General features: G+C 41.5%; 1 protein-coding gene across 2 annotated transcripts in view; it reads right to left on the reverse strand.

The window, feature by feature from the left end:
* Nucleotides 1-15,479: 15,479 nt before the first annotated feature.
* The window catches only part of COLQ (collagen like tail subunit of asymmetric acetylcholinesterase), a 41,200-nt gene continuing 37,536 nt past the window's right edge, over nt 15,480-19,143 (reverse strand). For both annotated transcript variants that reach the window (XM_080974957.1, XM_080974956.1), the window contains exon 17: nt 15,480-16,902. In XM_080974957.1, the coding sequence (XP_080831083.1) occupies nt 16,833-16,902 (70 nt within the window). In that variant the 3' untranslated portion in view covers nt 15,480-16,832. The remainder of the gene's footprint in view (nt 16,903-19,143) is intronic.

Genomic DNA, 19,143 nt, shown 5'->3' on the forward strand with positions numbered 1-19,143 from the left:
CTAAATTGCGATGGTTATTTCTTCTTTATAGTAACGCCCGCGCTGTGGAATTCCCTCCTCTCAGATGTCAAGGAAATAAACATCTTAACTGACTTTTGTTCAGGGGGAAGTTTTCAATGTTTGATGTCGTATTTTAATTTGTTGGAAGCCACACAGAGTGGCTGGGGTAACCCAGTCAGATGGGCGGTATATAAATATAAATACTCACCCCCACAAGTTTACTATACTCAGTTATTAGAACTGCCAGAATGCCAGACTTCACGCCCAATCAGATTAAGAGGCTAATCGCAAGCCAACTAGCTAATAAAGCTCCAGGAGAAGACATGATCCCAATGGAGATCTATAAGACCTGATTTCTGGTCACCCATTTTTGCAAAATTGTTTTCATACATTAACAGCTCAGGTCGCATACCTGAAGGGTGGAAGCTGAGTATAATTGCCCCAAAGGGTGATAAGAAAAACCCTGCCAATTATAGACCCATTAGTTTGTTAGATGTAGCCTCCAAACTATATGCCAGGCTCCTTCTTGGGAGACTAGAAGAATGGGCAGGTACAAATAAGGTGATATCTGAAGTCCAGGCAGGTTTCCAAAGAGGGAAATCCACATTGGACCAGTGCTTTGTGCTGACCTTTCTGCTATGTAAAATTTGAAACACACAGGAAGCTGCATCAGGGACTTTATGCTAAGAAATGCTTTAGTAACAGAATGAAGCACCTTGTATGCTTTACAGTTATACTGTTCAAATTAGATGTTTGGGCTAACCAAGGTTCATCAGGCACCTTAGATTCGCAACACGAGGTATCTGGAACTGTCGCTTTAAATGGTTGCATTTTGCCCTTTTGTTGCCTAAGAAATTTGCTCCCAAGCTCTGCGCCAAGCAGTGGGAGCAAGGGAAGGCACCCGTGACAAACCTTCCAGTTGTCTTTGAAGAATGCCCTGCCAGCAAAGAGGGAGATTCCCCATGAAATTAAACTGTCTTTTGAAGCCTTCAGTTAACGGGTCCTGGGGCTGCTCAGGATTAGTGCTCCCTGGCTTACGCTGGGGACAGTATAATGGGGAAAGATGGACTTTGCTGCTTGGAAAGCGCTGATAAGAGCAGCGGAACAATAAGAGAAGGGCAACGAAATGGGTCCCGAACATACCAGCAGATTTATTTGGGCTGCCGGCTTCGGTGTTAAGAAGCTTCACATATATATAGTGATTATTGGAGTGGGATGCTGGACAGAAATAAGAGATTAGCCTTTAAGCATGGCAGGGTTTTCTTACACAAAACATTTCTGCATAGACAAAACCAAAGCATGGTCTATAGTTTCTGTGTGACTTCTTAGCTTTCTTATTTATTTGCAGGTTTTGTAAATAGCTTCATAAACAAAAGCTACCAAAAAGGTGTACAGTATAATAAACTCAGTAAACTAAAACCATTTCTACAATTATTCCATAAAATTATTAGGTCACACTTTAGGGAAGGCCTTCTTAAACCAAAATAATGTCATCAATAGCCACCTAAATATCAAATTGTGAGGGGGTTTTTTTGTTTGTTTTTTTAAAGCAAATTGCTGCAGAAATGTGGAGAACTAAACTTAAGATTAGGAAAAATGAGAAATGGAAAGAACCGAAATTGACATATTTGTCCATCATTAGCCATACTTCAGCTAGGAATGAAGCCCCCAACTAGTCCCTGCCTTTTCAGGAAATAGTTATAGTGCTGTTCCCTGACATTTTCACTATGGGGCAGTCTTCACCAACTGTAGGAGCAGCAGACACTGATGAATAAGGGGGAAAGGGGGCAAAGATCTATTCATGTGTATGGATGGCATCTTAAATTCTGTCTTTAGCCATAAGTGAAGTGTTAGGATGATAAATTTGCAGATGTGTTCACAGTTTCACCATTCCAATAATACCAATAATTAATTAATTAATAATAATAATAATAATAATAATAATAATAATAATGTGGTACCTCAGGTTAAGTACTTAATTCGTTCCGGAGGTCCATTCTTAACCTGAAACTGTTCTTAACCTGAAGCATCACTTTAGCTAATGGGACCGCCTGCTGCCGCAGCACCGCCACAGCACGATTTCTGTTCTCATCCTGAAGCAAAGTTCTTAACCCGAGGTAATATTTCTGGGTTAGTGGAGTCTCTAACCTGAAGCGTTTGTAACCTGAGGTACCACTGTAATAATAATAATAATATGCTGCCCATCTGACCAGGTTGCCCCAGGCACTCTAGGCGGCTCCCAACAAAGTACAGTGGTACCTTGGAAGTCGAACAGAATCTGTTCTGGAAGTCCGTTCGACTTCCAAAACGTTTGGAAACTAAAGCGCGGCTTCCGATTGGCTGCAGGAAGCTCCTGCAGCCAACCGGAAGCCCCGTTGGACATTCGGCTTCCAAAAATAGTTTGCAAACCGGAACGGTCACTTCAAGGTCATGCCAAAACGTTTGAGAACTAAGCTGTTCGAAAACCAAGGTACAACTGTATTGATAATACAATAAACATCAACCCGTCTCTCTGTCTGTGTGTGTTATTAGCATCATTCTTCCCCACTTGTGATTCCCACTGCCTCTGACAGTGGAGGTAGAACATGGCTAGTAGCTCTTGGCTAGTAGCTATTCCTCCCAGAGGAACCCAGTTAAACAGTAAAACAACTAGTCTTGCCGCAAGAGACTCATCTGGTTCGATGTGTATCCAGATGCACACTCATTTCAAGATGATATGCAGAATTGCGTGTCTATCTCTTCTGCTAGATGGGAATGGTGGCTTGAAAAATACAGAGAATTTTGGCAGTAATAGTGAAGAAATATAGTTCAAGGCAGAACCGCACTCCGCAAAACTAGTCTTGCAAGCGGTTTCTCCCAAATAATTTAGGAAATTGCCCCGAGGGTGTTGAGGAACTAAATGTTGTTAACCGCTTGGAGCATCAAGGATGGGTTTATTTTTAAATTAGAGACCCCAGTGCCACCCAGTCAGCTATGGAACTAACCAATGGAACTAACAAAATGTTGTGGTGTGGAGCGCTCTTTTTCAGGGTTTCGGCCACAGTCCTGTTCATTATTCTCAAGCTATCCTCTCCAATTTTCTGATTTCGCTCTCCCTCAAAAGTCAGCGTTTTGTGCTTGCTCAGTCCTCATTTGGCTGTTTTTTGTTCCCTCCCCTTAATAGTTGACTGGGTTGTGCTTTTGGCAATGCAACATGTGTTCAAAGATGGAGAGGTCTCCCCCTAGGCAATATGTAGGCAATATGCCTGGCACTTTTTGTGGAAAAGCTTAGGATCCTAGAAATATGCGGGATGGGCAATGTTGAGCAGGACAGGGACTACACTGATCCCAAATAGCTCCATTCCTATGCCTGGTACTAGGTGAAGCAGACAAAGCAATGGAACATTTTCTTATTAATGCCTTTGGTACAGAATTCAAAGTAGCATATTGTAGAACTTGGTTGCCACTCATTGGTACGTGCAGATGCAAATAGATTTGAAAAGCGTGCGGATATTTCCCCCCTTCCCTTTTGCCTCTTGTCTTCGCCAGCACTCCGATTGTGGCTTTCTGCCAACCCTACCCCAATTAATTTAGCATCTGTTTTCAGGGATGATATTGTCCGCTCGTATCTCATCTTCAGAGACTAGACATGCCTCAAATATTTTCCAGTAGGTCATGGTTTTCCACTTGGTTTTCGCTTAACAGCTGGCATCTAGTCTCCATCGTGCAACCGAGAAGCAATTTATCATGGTTAGGTCTTGCTGGGTCTTCTTTAAGGCACAATTTCCCATTCTTTCCCTGTAACTCAATATCAGAGGAGCTCAGGTATATCACACTGAATTTGACACCCAACAACAACTTTCCAGCCCGCCATCTATTAGGCGAATTCCATCAAACCACAAAGCTCAACAGAACGGCAATAAGGATAAAGTTACCTGTTTATTTGACCGAAATAAGCATTTAGAGTGCCGTAAATGCTATTTTGACACTGTTGTGGATTTATCTGACCTTTGTGTAGGCCGGGCTGTGAGGTGGATTCCCCCTTTTTTTTACTACAAGTCTCTGGGTTGCCTAAATTATGGAAGGAGACAAGCTCTGGGACGCTGCCATAGCTCACCTCTCTAAATAAAGTGCGGAAACTTCTGATCATCTGCCTAAGTCAGGATTGTTAAGTATGTGTCCAAGCCTGGATTTAGCATGCAGCTAAGGCAACGCTGAACGGGTGTCCCTTCAGAGGAGAAATCATTCCATTCTGAAGTGCTGACAGTATGGAAAATCCTCATTAGGTTACGCCACAATGCTTCTCCCAAGCTATCTTAATGCAAAATACGGGACAGAGAAATCTGAGCGATCTCACAACTTAAGGGATCTGGGCTGGATGATGTGGACCAACTGCCACATCCCATGGCTTCACTACAAATATTATGGGTAATTAAAGAGTAGCAACAACACTTGAGTATTTTTTGGGATATCTCTTGGTGGGCTGTGTTTCTTGAGAATGGAAAAGGAATAGCGTGGTCAGTTCTTCAGAGGTTTTGGTTGCTCCCACACCAGCCCCTATCTCCTCAAGGATCATCTTTTGTATGGATGCTCTAGAACAAGTGACTGAGCAATGTTCTTTGTCAAACCATTGCAGTACTGTGTTTTCCGTGGAGCTCTTGTTTTATCACACTTTCTGCTGCTGATGACACAGTAGCAGCTGCAACAGTCCATCCTGTGTGGACTTTTGAAACTTTTGGGGGTTCCTGTGCTTAAATTTAATATTTTCATTTTGCAAGTTAAGCCCATTGTTTCCTGTGGGTTGCTTTAAAGACCTATAGCCCTAGAGAAGGCATGCTATAAAGGATCATTGAACCTTACTGATTTCCATGGGCAGATGCCCACCCTTGGGAGCCCCCTTCCAGCCGTTCCGCTGCAAAGACCCATTGGCCTCTGATCTGACATAAATCAGTGACCCAGGCTTCAAAGCTAGGGCAAACTATATCAGTAGAGCAAACTGTGCACACAGCATAGGTGTGAGTCTTGTGGAAGCATACTACAACTATGGATTTATTAATCATAAATCAGGACAAAGAAACATGTCGTCTCTCTCTTTGTCTTCTCAGCGAAAGAGACAGTCTAAAGCAAAAGCTATGCAGTGGTGCCTCGCAAGACGAAATTAATTCGTTCCGCGAGTTTTGTCGTCTTGCGATTTTTTTCATCTTGCGAAGCACGGTGTCGGGAAAGTTTTGGAAAAGCTTCAAAAATCACCAAAGTCTTTAAAAACCTCAAAAAAGGCTACCACACCGCGTTCTATGAGTTGCTCCTCGAAGTCAAGTCGCAACTGTATTAACGGTGTTAAGAAAAAGGAAACAAACTTGCAAGACGTTTCCGTCTTGCGAAGCAAGCCCATAGGGAAAATCGTCTTGCGAAGCAGCTCAAAAAACAAAAAACCCTTTCGTCTAGCGAGTTTTTTGTCTTGCGAGGCATTCGTCTTGCGAGGTACCACTGTACACACAATGGAAGTTCCCAGCAGACTGTGCTGGTATGTAAACAGACATGTAACATGTAACTGTTCCATGTCTGCAACTAAAGGTGGAATGGAATTTCCCAACAGAAACAACCACCAAATCTGACTTGACGTATAGCACTTCCCTGTGTTCCTATGCTTGAAACCATGTAGGTCTTAACTAAGACCAATTCTAAAAAGTCCCCCAGGAGAGAGTGTCTACAAACTGATAGTGTGCTTCTTCTTCACTAGACAGTAACCAACCACCATCTACCCCTGTACAGTAGGAAAATTAGGGCAGCTGGATCAAAGGGTGTGATTTCCAGGCAAGTTTCATTCTTGTCACCTTTAATTTTATATTGTTAAGCTTGAGCTGGACCACAAGGTTATTCCTTGCAGCAGAAGAAAGTCTCCTTTCCTCTCCTGGTTTCTAATGAAAGGAGAAATTGCAGCACTAGAGTTAGCAAGACTGAAACACATTCAGATATATGGCATTTATTTGGATCCCTGTCCTCCCCAGCTACCTACCCCTAGAAACATAGAATCATAGAGTTGGAAGGGATCCCAAGGATCATCTAGTCCAACCCCCTGCAATGCAGGAATCTCAGCTAAAGCATGCATGACGCATGGCCGTCCAGCCTCTGCTTGAAAATCTCCAAGAAAGAAGAGTTTGCCGTCTCCCGAGGGAGACTCACTGAGGATTCATCCTTTCATAGAGGAACACATATACACAAGTTGCTGGAAAAGCAAAAAAAAACTAATAGGGAGAAGAAGCATAAATAACCAAGTTATTTTTTTTTTCTGATTTCTTTCCAGAAATTAAATAAAATAAATCTGTAATGTAATTTCCAGTAGGAGTGCATTCCCTTAATACAATTTCGATTGGCTGACCCTATCAGACACAACATCTCCTTTGCTGAACAAATTGGCCATAGGTCTTCTCTCTTAACTGGCTCAGTGATCACAAATGCAATCAAAACATGCCACAAGACTTTTTTCCTCCAGCCTGTTAGAACTTGGAGTGTTGCCAGACACCAATATAGAAATGAGAAGGGGGAGAATAGGACTTCATTGTGCACATCTCTGGGGGTACTGTACAAATACATTAACCTTAGAAATGAGACAGAAGGGGAGAGGGAGGTCAATCTGCATTTACCACTAACCCCCATTTTCTAATTTGAGCTGCTTTGTCTGGGCAAAGTAAATTGCGGCGTTCCCTAATGGATTTAGCAGACATCCGCTATTCACTACTGGTGAACTGACAAAGACTTCACATTTCACATTTGTCTTCTTCACACCGTCTTTCTACCAGCAGCACATAGCGAAGGTTCAGTAACTTGAGCCCTTAATCAAATGTTTCCCGGGAACATGTAATTACTCTGCAGCAAATGGCTCTTGAGGAAACTGCTGCCTGAGTGTTCCCAACCTGGTGCCCTGCAGTGACTAGCAGAACCTCTAGCCTTCCTTAACCACTCCTAGAGAGGCCAAGTGACTGGGAACCTCTGAGTGCAAATCGTGTGTTTTCTACTACTGGGTGACACTAAGGACACAGCTAGTTCCTTTGCTTTTTGAAGAAATTAAAAAAAAACACTGCTAATCTAATCATATGATGCAAATACCAAAGGGGTGGCCTTTGGTAATACGGCCTCCTGAGTGAAGACAAAATTTGGCGCCCCGTCTAAATATTTCTTATTTTCACAATAATTGAGTAGGCACCTGTATAAATCTAGGTGTTATTATACAGTGGTACCTCGGGTTACATACGCTTCAGGTTACAGACTCTGCTAACCCAGAAATAGTACCTCGGGTTAAGAACTTTGCTTCAGGATGAGAACAGAAATCGTGCAGCAGCGGCGCAGTGGCAGCAGGAGGCCCCATTAGCTAAAGTGGTACCTCTGGTTAAGAACAGTTTCAGGTTAAGAACGGACCTCCGGAACGAATTAAGTACTTAACCCGAGGTACCACTGTACCTGTAAGAGTTCCTATATACTTGGAACCACAATGGATGTCTCCTTTGTTCTCTTATAATGGCAATGGCCCTCACCTGAGAGGTGCCGGAACTGAGTTCCAGCAAGTTCTGGCTGAAAAGGGGCCCTGGTTGTTGTTGTTGTTGTTGTTGTTGTTGTTGCTGTTGTTGTTTTTTTTTTTTTAAAGCAATTTATTAAATTTTACAATAAAGATAAACATAATAAACAATGTAACATTGATCTTAACATATTTTCACATTTTCTTTGGACTTCCTCACATCTCCCGCTCCCATTTTCATCGTTGTAACATTTTGTCAGCAATTTATCATCTTATTTAAATTCTTATATCCCTTCTATGTTTCATAGTCTTATAATTCTCAAAAGGAGCTAAATTTCACAGTCTTACTTATTTTCTTAAAAAACTTCTAAATTTAGTGGTGCTCAGTTATTTTGATCTAGCATCTTGTTTAGCATTCACTCAAATTACAATACTTTTGTAAATAGTTCTTAAATTTCTTCCAGTCCTCCTCAATCCTCTCTTCTCCCAGGTCACGGATTCTGCCGGTCATTTCAGCCAGTTCCATGTAGTCTATCAGTTGTATCTGCCATTCTTCCAGTGTGGGTAGATCTTGAGTTTTCCAATGTTTTGCGAGAAGTATCCTTGCTGCTGTTGTTGCATACATAAAGAATGTCTGGTCCTTCTTTGCCACCCCTTGGCCGACAATACCCAAAAGGAAAGCCTCTGGTTTCTTAGTGAAGGTATATTTAAATACCTTTTTTAGTTCATTATAAATCATTTCCCAGAACGCCTTCACTTTAGGGCAAGTCCACCAGAGGTGGAAGAACGTTCCCTCACACTCTTTGCATTTCCAACACTTATTATCAGACAGGTGGTAAATTTTGGCAAGTTTGACTGGGGTCATATACCATCTATAAATCATTTTCATTACATTTTCTTTCAGAGCGTTACATGCAGTAAATTTCAATCCATTGCTCCACAACCTCTCCCAGTCCTCAAACATGATATTATGCCCAATGTCCTGTGCCCACCTTATCATAGCCGATTTAACCGTTTCATCTTGTGTATTCCATTTCAACAGCAAGTTATACATCCTTGAAAGTACCTTAATCTTTGGTTCTAACAATTCTGTTTCTAATTTCGATTTCTCCACCTGGAACCCTAGTTTCTTATCATTTTTAAAAACTTCTTTAATCTGAGCGTAATGTAACCAATCTCGCACTTTGTCTTTCATTTTCTCCAAACTCTGCAATTTCCAATTGTCTCCATCCTTTTCTAGTATTTCCCAATATTTTGGCCATTTAGCCTCCATATTGGGTCTTTTTCGGGCCTTGGCTTCCAAAGGTGAGAGCCACCTTGGTGTTTTATTTTCCAGCAAGTCTTTATATTTTATCCAGACATTAAACAATGATTTTCTGACAATATGGTTCTTAAAGGCCTTATTTGCTTTAACCTTGTCATACCATAAATATGCATGCCATCCAAAAGCATTGTTAAACCCTTCCAGATCCAACACATCAGTGTCCTCAAGAAGTAGCCAGTCTTTTAGCCAGCAGAACGCTGCGGCTTCATAATACAACTTTAAGTCTGGCAGGGCAAAGCCCCCTCTTTGTTTTGCATCAGTTAATATCTTAAACTTAATTCTGGGCTTTTTGCCCTGCCAGACAAACTTAGAAATGTCTCTCTGCCACTTCTGAAAGCACCCCGTTTTGTCCAAGACCTGAAGTGTTTGAAATAAAAACAACATCCTTGGCAATACATTCATCTTGATAGCAGCAATTCGGCCTAACAAAGAAAGTTTCAATTTTGACCAACTATCTAGGTCTCTCTTGATTTCTGTCCAGCATTTTTCATAATTGTCCTTAAATAGACTTAGATTTTTTGCTGTTATGTTTACCCCTAGGTATTTTACTTTTTTAACCACGTTAAGTTCCATCTCATTCTGAAACCGTTCTGACTCTGTATCCGTCAAATTTTTCCCCAAAACCTTAGTTTTCTGTTTATTTAGTTTAAATCCAGCCACCCGACCAAAATCATTAATCAGTTGTAATACTCTTTTCGTACTGGGCTCTGGCTTCTGCAGGGTCAAAACCAGGTCATCTGCAAAAGCTTTTAATTTATATTGTTTCTGACCGACCTGAATTCCTTCCACCAACCGATCCTCTCTAATCATATTTAATAGCACTTCCAGAACCGAAATAAATAACAAAGGGGAAATAGGGCAACCTTGTCGTGTCCCTTTTTCAATTTTAAACTCTTCTGTAACCACATTATTAACTATCAGTTTAGCTTTCTGTTCTGAATATATCGCCCCAATCCCATTCTCAAAACCCCGTCCCACTCCCATCTCTTTTAAATTTCCCATCATAAATTTCCAGGAGATATTGTCAAAGGCCTTCTCCGCGTCTATAAAAATTAGGACTGCTTTTGTATTTATGTCTGTTTGCAAAAGTTCCAAGATATCAATAATGTTCCTTGTGTTAGCAAACAGATGTCTTCCTGGGAGAAAGCCGGCCTGGTCCTTATGAATTACTTCATTTAAAACTTTTTTAAATCTAATTGCCAGAATGTCTGCAAATATTTTGTAATCCACATTTAAAAGAGAGATGGGACGGTAGTTCTTAAGTTGTGTCTTTTCAGCTTCCGACTTTGGTATTAATGTGATAAACGCTTCCTTCCACGACTCCGGTGCCCTCTTCCCCTCCATAATTTCATTGCTGACCTCCATCAAAGGTTGTATCAAATAGTCTTTTAATGTCTTATAGTACTTGGAGGTCAGCCCATCTGGTCCTGGAGATTTGCCAAGTTGCATGTTCTGGATAGCTTGTTCAATCTCTTGTCGTGTTATTTTAGAATTCAGGATTGTCCTATTTTCTTGTGACAATTTAGATAGTCCGTTTTTTGCCAAAAATTGTTTAATCTCAACATCATCTTGCGGCCCTTGGGTGTATAATTTTTTGAAGTATCTCTGGAAACACTTTCTAATGTCCACTGGATTCTGGATGTTTTTTCCATCAACCTCTAAGTTTGTAACAGTATTTAATCTTTGTCTTCTCTTCAACTGCCAAGCTAGCAGTTTTCCACATTTATTCGCCGACTCAAACGTTTTTTGTTTCATTAATTTAACCTTCCATTCAATTTCCTGATTTATCAGTTTAGAATATTGTGTTTGATAAAGTTTAATTTCTCTCAGAGTTGGCTGTGACTTCGGATTCACTCTTAATTTCTTCTCTAATTCTTTTATTTTTTCCAAGATCTTATCTTTTTTCTCATTTTGTGTTCTTTTCTTTACTGCATTCTGTTGTATCAAGAATCCCCTCATTACAGCTTTACTTGCGTCCCAGATTATTCTTTTTTCCACCATGTTATTCATATTTATCTCAAAATAGTCCTTCAGAACTTTTTGGGCCTTCTTGGTAATTTCCTGATCTCTAAACAAATTGTCATTCATCTTCCATCTAAAGGATCCAGTTGGTAATAATGTCATATCCATCTTTACTGCATTATGGTCGGAGCAGGTCTTTGGGCAGATTTCCACTTTTCTGACCTTAGGTGCCAGGCCTCTGGAAATCCATATTTGGTCGATTCTTGTCCAGGTCAGTTGGGCTTCAGAAAAGAATGTTCCCTCTCTTCCTAGTGGGTTCTTTGTCCTCCAAATGTCAATCAAATCCATATTGTCAGTCATTTCAAAAAAGGTTTTAGGTAGTCTGCCGTCTTTTGTAACATTTTGACTTTGTGACTTGTCCATGTTAGTTGATACGACCCCATTCATATCTCCCATCATTATGATGTTGTTATAATCTAGGTAGTCCAGCATTGTCTCCTGCAACTTCTTGTAAAATTCCGATTTCCCTTCATTAGGTGCATAGATTCCTAATATCAGCAGTTTCTCACCTTGATGTTGTACCTCAATAGCCAAAATTCTTCCATGTTCATCTTTAAATAGGAATTTAGGTGACAGGCTCTCTTTTGCATATATCACCACACCTCTCTTCTTAACTTTGTCGGACGATACAAATTCCTGGCCCAATCTTTTATTTATTAACACTTTTCTGTGGAGCCTCGTCACATGTGTTTCTTGTAAACAAATAATGTCCAATTGTTCTTTTTTTAATATATGAAATATTTTCTTCCTTTTTTCCGGAATGTTACAACCATTAATATTCCAGCTCAACAGTTGCAGAGACATCCTGAACTATCTGGTTATTTTTCAAGGGGTGGTATCTTCTCAGGGTCTTCAGGTTCCACAGATGCTGATGTTGGTACTGGCGTTGCCTCAGGCCCAGAAGGTAGTTCAATTCCTTTTTGAAGGTCTTCTCCGTGTGTAGACAAGAATTTGTCTCTCTCTTCAAGTGTTCTCACTTTGACCTTTCTCCCTCTAAAGGTAAAAGATATTCCTTGGGGAAATTCCCACCTGAATGGAATTGCGTTGCTCCTTAGTAGTTTAACAAGTTCAGAATAGGCGGCTCTAAGATCAAGCAGTAGTCTTGGGATATCTTTATAAATTTCAATTCTTCTATCCAACACCTCCAGTGATTTTACAAAGTGTAGTCCCAAAATCTTATCCCTTTCCTCCTTTGATCTCAATGTTATCAAACAGTCTCTGGGCCTCTCCTTCTTTATAAATCTTCCAAGTCTGAAAGCTGACACAATTTTAAAGTCCTTTTCTTCCAAGTTCCAGAACTTGGAGAATTCTTTGGTCAAAAACTCAGTTAGATGTCCTTCTTCTGCCTCTTGTAGTGATCTAATCCTTAAATTGTTCTCACGGTTTCGCAGTTCTATCATCGAGAGATAAATCTGGTGTTCCCCGACTTGTTTAGTGAGTGGTCTTACCTCTTGCTCTAAATTTTCAAATCTTTGTCTGGTGTCCTCAGTCAATTTCCGATTTTCTGCTGAGGCCTCCGTTAACTGTCCAATTGCTTGTGCATTCTGTACCACTTGTGTGGTTAATTTATTTAGACATTCTGTGTTTTTATCAATCTTTGCTGATTGCGCATCTGCTTTCTTGTCCAAAGCTTCCAATTTTTCAAAAATTTTGTCTAGTACAGAAACAGATGCTCCTGAGGCCATATCTTCCAGTTGTAACTGCTCTGCTTCGCCCTCTCCCTCCACTTCTGAGGGCAAAGTAGGCACAGATGATCTGCGTGTCTGTGAGGCTGAGGTTAGAGTTGTTAGAGTTGTTTGTTTAGCTCTCCCTCTTTTTCTTGTGCCACTCATTCCAACGTTATCTGTCAGTCAAGGTCACACTGAGTTGTTCCCATGGGAATAGAAAGGTCCAGAGCAAGCAAACAGCAAGGGAATCGAAAGTAAAAAATGCATGTAAAATCACTGTTATAATCCAATCCTCTAGAGGGAGCTTAATCTGTCTTTCAGAGTCTAATTTAATGTCCAAGAACCTTCAAATACAAATGTTTAGCAGAGTTTATAAATGGTCACTTTGTTGCAGACAGTGCTTATTTATCTCCAAAAAGAATGTTTCAAATTTAAAAGGTCTCAATACCCTCAGATTGTTTCAAGTTCCAATATACAGTATCCAAATCTGCAGTACTGACAGCTCCCTTAGTACTCAGGCAGCTCCTGACTCTGGGTTTCACCTTCTAATTTGTAATCCAATAAGAGGAGGAAAGTCAAGTGCAAGTAAAAATCCCAAATCTTTAACTTAAAGTCTTTACTTTAAGATGCAAGTTCAATAGATGCTTGGATCTGTAAAACTTAGAGTCTCTTTCTTTCAGCCTCCACTCCTCCAGCTGATTGCTTTTTTTTCAAGTTCAATGGCTGCGGAAGACGGACTTCCTGCTTCCACGTCTCTCCGCTCTCAGCCAAATTCAAGCCAAATTAAGTTTCCCTTTTAAAGTCTCAAATTCAAGTGATTCAGTCTTTTACTCACACGTTAGTTGCTTTTTCGTCCGGATCCGTAATTTAGCAGGAAAAGGGATCAGCGCTCACCGACAGTAGCAGCGCGGCTTCGCTCCTCAGGCTGTGAAACAGCTCACAGCGCCGCAACCCCCCTCCGTGCTCCGGAGCCCCTTACGGGGTTCCTTCTGCACTTGGAGGGTCGCTCTGGGCGCCCACCGAGCCTCAAGACCCCAGGCTCTTGCCGCCTGGGGTTTTCCAGAGTGGGTCTCCGCTTCGCCGTAGCGGACGACCCGTTGCCTGCGGAGCCTCCTCTCCCGTTCAGAAGAGGACCGCCATTGCCGTTCGCGCCGCCCCCGGAAGTGTTGTTGCTGTTGTTGTTTTGTGTCCTCTTGGTTCAGTGCCCTATGCCTTGGAACCGCACCGCACTGCCGCATCAGACTCCATAAACCAAATAACAAAGAATGGCCGCTCCCACAGAGTCCATTCAGATGCCATGCCCAGGGCTTTTTTTCAGCTGGAACTTGCTGTTTCGGTACCTCTGAGGTGGGTGCCATTGCCATTCTAAGAGAACAAAGGAGGTGTTCATGGTGAGTTCTGGCACCTCTTCCTCTATAAAAATAGCACTGGCCGTGCCACTTCCATGCTGGAACACAGCAAGGCGGCAGGGCAACCTTCCACTTCTCTCACAGAACATCTAAGGACACAGGCTGCAGGCCATGCCCACTCTGTGTGCAGGCTTAGACCACTTCATGTACTGCTCCAAGACCTGCCCGGGGCTGCCATTGGTCAGAGGTGAGTTGGGAGGGAGCTGGAAAGGAACCTAGTCTACTCTTCCCTCCCCTCTACCCTCCTCTGTTCACGTTTACACAGTAGGGACACCAGGGCTGGCTAAAGACATTTTTGCACCTGATGCAAATGATGCTCCCCTCCCCGGCAGGGTAGAAGGGATAGGCGTAGATCTGTATCAGGAACAAGGAGGGAATATAGAGGCACATCGGGATCTGCTGCCCCTGTGGATCCTACCACCTGAGGCGGTTTCTTCGCCTTGCCTCATGGGTGGGATGGTCCTGATGGACACCCTGTTTCTTGCTTCTGCACATACAGTATGCAAGTCACCCCCAAGTGGTCATGCAAGTTAGGGTCATGGGGCATATTCCAGGGAAAATTCGGCACACTGAAGGCTGCTGAAATTAAGAGTGGAATTAAATGATGTCCTGCTAAGCTCCATGGACTTACGTTTCCTTAAAATTCACAATACTGTAAGCAATTCAGATAAGAAATATCCATCCCACTGTCTTTTGTTTTTAAAACTCTTACCACATTACTTTAGCATAAATCTGCATTCACACTGTAATCCATACACCTATCCATGTGGTAAAAACGTCTGCATAACTGTTGGTTTTACTTTAATTTTTATTATAATTGTATAATATATTTCTTATTCAACTCCTATGGAAGTAACAGAACATAACAACGATAGCTGTTGTTATACATGGGTTCATGTACTTCAAACAAACATTTTAGACCGTTAAAGAAAAGGAAAACAGGAATATTGACAGATATGAAAAGAATGTCCTATCTTAATTCTCTTAAACCTGAATCCACACCTCACTGTATGAAGAATTTACTCAGAGGTTTATCTAAATTTAAGGTAACTTCCACATGTATCTAACTCAGTATACTTCCAACATGAAATTTGCTCTTTAGTATCTGTTAGAAAGGAAATCAGTAATTATCTCAAATGCTTTCAAAGATAACATAACCATCTCTGACCAATCCACTTGGAATATATATATATATATGCATATATACATACAAAATCTATACAACATGTAATCTGAATAACACGCTATGGGATGACTCCTATCGGCTATACAAATAGGAATATATACACAAGTGGCTGCGTTCATGTTAAACCATGGTTTAGCACAACAAACAGAAGCTGGAAGGATCCTGAGCAAGCTTTGGGCATGTGTGCTTTCCCTCCCCTCTCTACCTTTGATTAGCCTGAGGGGAGGATTTCAGCAGTGATTAATTTCAGTTCCTCTTAAACTCTGCTTGTTCTGGAATATGAACTGGAATATGAACCCAGGGCAGTTTCAAAAACCACCCAGACTCAAACCATGGATTGTAAAACTGGCTTGTTTAAACTAAGCATAGTGCACTCCCTCAGACCATTCAGACAGAAAAATGGAGGGAATGTGTGAACTCAACAATCGCCTGGGCTCATTTCAGCTCATGCAGGTCACACTAAACCATGATGATGTATGAACATGGCCAATAATCCTAACAGTTGTACAAAGCTGAGACTGGAAAGCAATTTCTAGGTAGAAACCAGTAGAACTGAGTATCAGGTACATGAGAAAGCAAGTAACACTTCCTGGCATAACAACTAAAATGAAAGTTTTGCAACAATAGTCTCTAAGGCAATTCTAAGCTTTTCAAGGTGCAAACCTCCATTCTGTTGCATAATTCAGAATGCAGATTTCAGGCATATTAGACACAAGATATAGTGTTATAAATCTAAGAACTTGGCAGGAACGTGGTGTAAGGGGCAAGAGGACTTTGTTTTCGAGAGCTTGTCCCACATGAGTCAAGCATCCCAAAGTTATAATCTGACGCTGAAGAATTCATTATATACAAGTGTTGACTCCCTTTTGAATTCTTCCATTTCAGTCACTCTCGATATATTTCAATCTATTTACATCTCTCACATGGTTATACAATTTCTGTTTCTAAGGCTATATCCACTTAACCTGGGAGTACTTCCAAGTTGGCATACATAGAATTGCAATGTAAATAAAGCTAATCAGTTCCTCGATCTGGTTCTCTTCCAGTTAACTAACAGTGCCATCCTATGCATCTCTATTCAGAAGTAAGTCCCAGTGAGTTTAATGGGACTTACCCCCACATAAGTGCTCATAGATTGCAGCCTAATTGCCCCAAGTCAATATATACAAACCCGGGACTTCTCACTTGAACACATGATTAATTAATGCAGCTAAAGCATGTACGAAGTTCACATGGTAATGAAAAAAAAAATCATAAATAGTCCTTATAAACACTGCAACCAGAATATGCTTTGTGTTTATACTGGAAAAATTATTCTTTAAAAAAACAAAAACACCCGAAGAGCTTATCTGTAGGACTAGGAGTGCCAAGTTGAGGTATAATTGTGTTTTTATGAAGTAACAGTATTGAAGTAAAATACAGTATTCCGGTTATTTGGTTTTCCTGTTGTAAAGAGGAACTCCTGTAAGCAGCCATGGAAAAGGTAAGTCTTAACTGTGAATGTTGCGTGACATTTCTCTACTAAGACAGGATTCAGTGGTCCTATTTTCTTCCAGTGTGAGCCAATTTAAAAACACATCTCCAAACACCACGAGCAGCAGGACATTGGTTTCTTTTTTTTAATCATAGAGATGGGTTGCTTGTCTATTGCTCAGTCTTGGGTTGATGGTAACATAGCACCTGATGTATGGATCTCGTATGTGGGATACTCACATATTACAGGGCTCACTTTTCATGTAAAGTATCGACACTCTGTGGAGTCAATATTGCAAAACGAAGTGCATCGTAATTTTCCATAAGACCTAAGACAGAAGATGAACACACACCAGTCATTATTATACATGACACTTTTTTTACCAGTTGATTTTTATATCTAATTTCCATCAGGGCGTCCACAGATGGATTTTGAATGCAGTGTTTTGCAGCGAGGCAAATACGTTAGACAGAGGGATGTTTGAAAAAGGCTGCACAGAGATATTTGCCGCAGAGACATGATTTGCGGCACAAAATAAAGTACAATTTGCAATAACATTGCCAACTGAACACTTAATCGATACAGTCCAATATCAAGCTTTGTTTTAACCTATATCTCATTATGCATCCAATTAACAGGATGCTCAAAGGGCAATATGAAGTTATTTGCAGATTCACAAAGCACAATTATCACAGCTGCTGTCATGTCTGGAAATTTGAAAACCCTGAAATAAAGGCCTCGGTTTTCAAAATCTTGACCAAATATCAACCTTTAAGGTGTATATATTTTATGATTGCTTTCCTAAAATGTCTGTTTATCGAGTCCCATTGATGTAAAAGGTGCTGTAAGGAGTTAAATTACAGAAGAGGGTTTGCAGAACTGACTCTTGTGCTTTCTTTATTCCTGCCAATTAACACATTACCCTTTCAGGAGCCATGAGAACTCTGCAGATAATTTCATTTGCAAATGGAATGTTTCCTGTAAGATCGTAATGATACCTGACAGCATGACACAGCTACAGCTATTGCAGGTAAAATACTGCTGACAAGAAGAAGCTATTAATACCAATGCATGCAAGTCAGATTACAAGCAAGCAAAGGCCTCAGCTAAAGTCACATTTACATCATACATTTAAAGCGCATGGCTTGCCCCAAAGAATCCTGGGAACAGTAGTTTTCTAAAGGTGTTGGGAATGGTCATTCTGTGAGGGGTAAACTACAGTTTCCAGGATTCTTTGGGGGAAGCCATGTATGTATGGTGTGGATGTGACCTCAATATCCTGCTGGACTAAAGAGAAGCACTACAGCTCTGTACCACACGAATATGTTTTTCGCTCGCTCCGGTGTAAAACTGATGGCTAAGAGCAACCACAGCCTTAATTAGCTTTTTTCTAATTCAAGCGCAGACCTCATGGGTGCCTAAATTGGGTGGGGAGAGAATCTGCAAACAGTAGAGACATCCTAAATGTAAAGGTAAAGGGACCCCTGACCATTAGGTCCAGTTGCGGCTGACTCTGGGGTTGCGGCGCTCATCCTGCTTTACTGGCCGAGGGAGCCGGCATACAGCTTTTGGGTCATGTGGCCAGCATGACTAATTCTGGCGAACCAGAGCAGCGTACGGAAACAGCGTTTACCTTCCCGCCGGAGTGATACCTATTTATCTACTTGCACTTTTTGGCGTGCTTTCGAACTGCTAGGTGGGCAGGAGCAGGGACCCAGCAACGGGAGCTCACCCGTTGTGGGGATTCGAACCGCCGACCTTCTGATCGGCAAGTCCTAGGCTCTGTGGTTTAACCCACAACGCCACCCGCGTCCCATAGAGACATCCTACACTTGCACAAAAACAAAGGTGGCCTCTCCGTCTGCTTCAGTTAAAATTTATGCATCCACTAGTCTCTCATGACTCTTGGGGATATTCCCAACAGCATAAGGTAATTGTAAGTAACTAGCTTTGGGTGCATGAGAGAGAAGAGTACTATGATGGCGGAGCCTCCTCTTCATCCTCAGTTTCCTAGAGATGCCAAATGAAACAAATCTGGGAAACAAATCTCATGCCTTGATGCATGAGACCTAGGTCTCCCTAGCCAGTGGTTTCTTGAAGTCCCACGGTGGGTAATATCTGCGGAGTTAGCCACTGTGTCCCAACAGCTTTAGTACCAAAGTAGCCACTTCCTCAGAATATTTCTACCCCATCTTCCACCTGCCCAATTCTCCTCCCCACCAGGTAAAACAAAGGGAGATTGGATCATCATCATTGAAATAACCACTGGGAAGAAGGGGTGACCATAGAGAGGCACAGCCAGTTACTTCCCTACAACTATTAATTCAAGGTGAAGAGGGATGCCTCCCTTTGTCTCCAAGCAACCACAGACAACATGTGATTGGGGCCACAGGAATCATCCCCCCTAACTAAAAAACAAACAAACCAGTTTCCCCTCCATCCATTGGTTCCTGGTGGAGCAAAGGAATGAAAACAGACCTTTGCCTCCATCTTCCTTCCCAGTCCAATCTTTTGTGGATTTTTAAAACGAATTATACTCTCCCATGATGTGACAAAAATAACTTAAATT

The sequence above is a fragment of the Podarcis pityusensis genome (genome assembly GCF_964106645.2).
Source record: "Podarcis pityusensis genome assembly, chromosome: 12".
In the NCBI taxonomy this organism is placed as follows: domain Eukaryota; kingdom Metazoa; phylum Chordata; class Lepidosauria; order Squamata; family Lacertidae; genus Podarcis; species Podarcis pityusensis.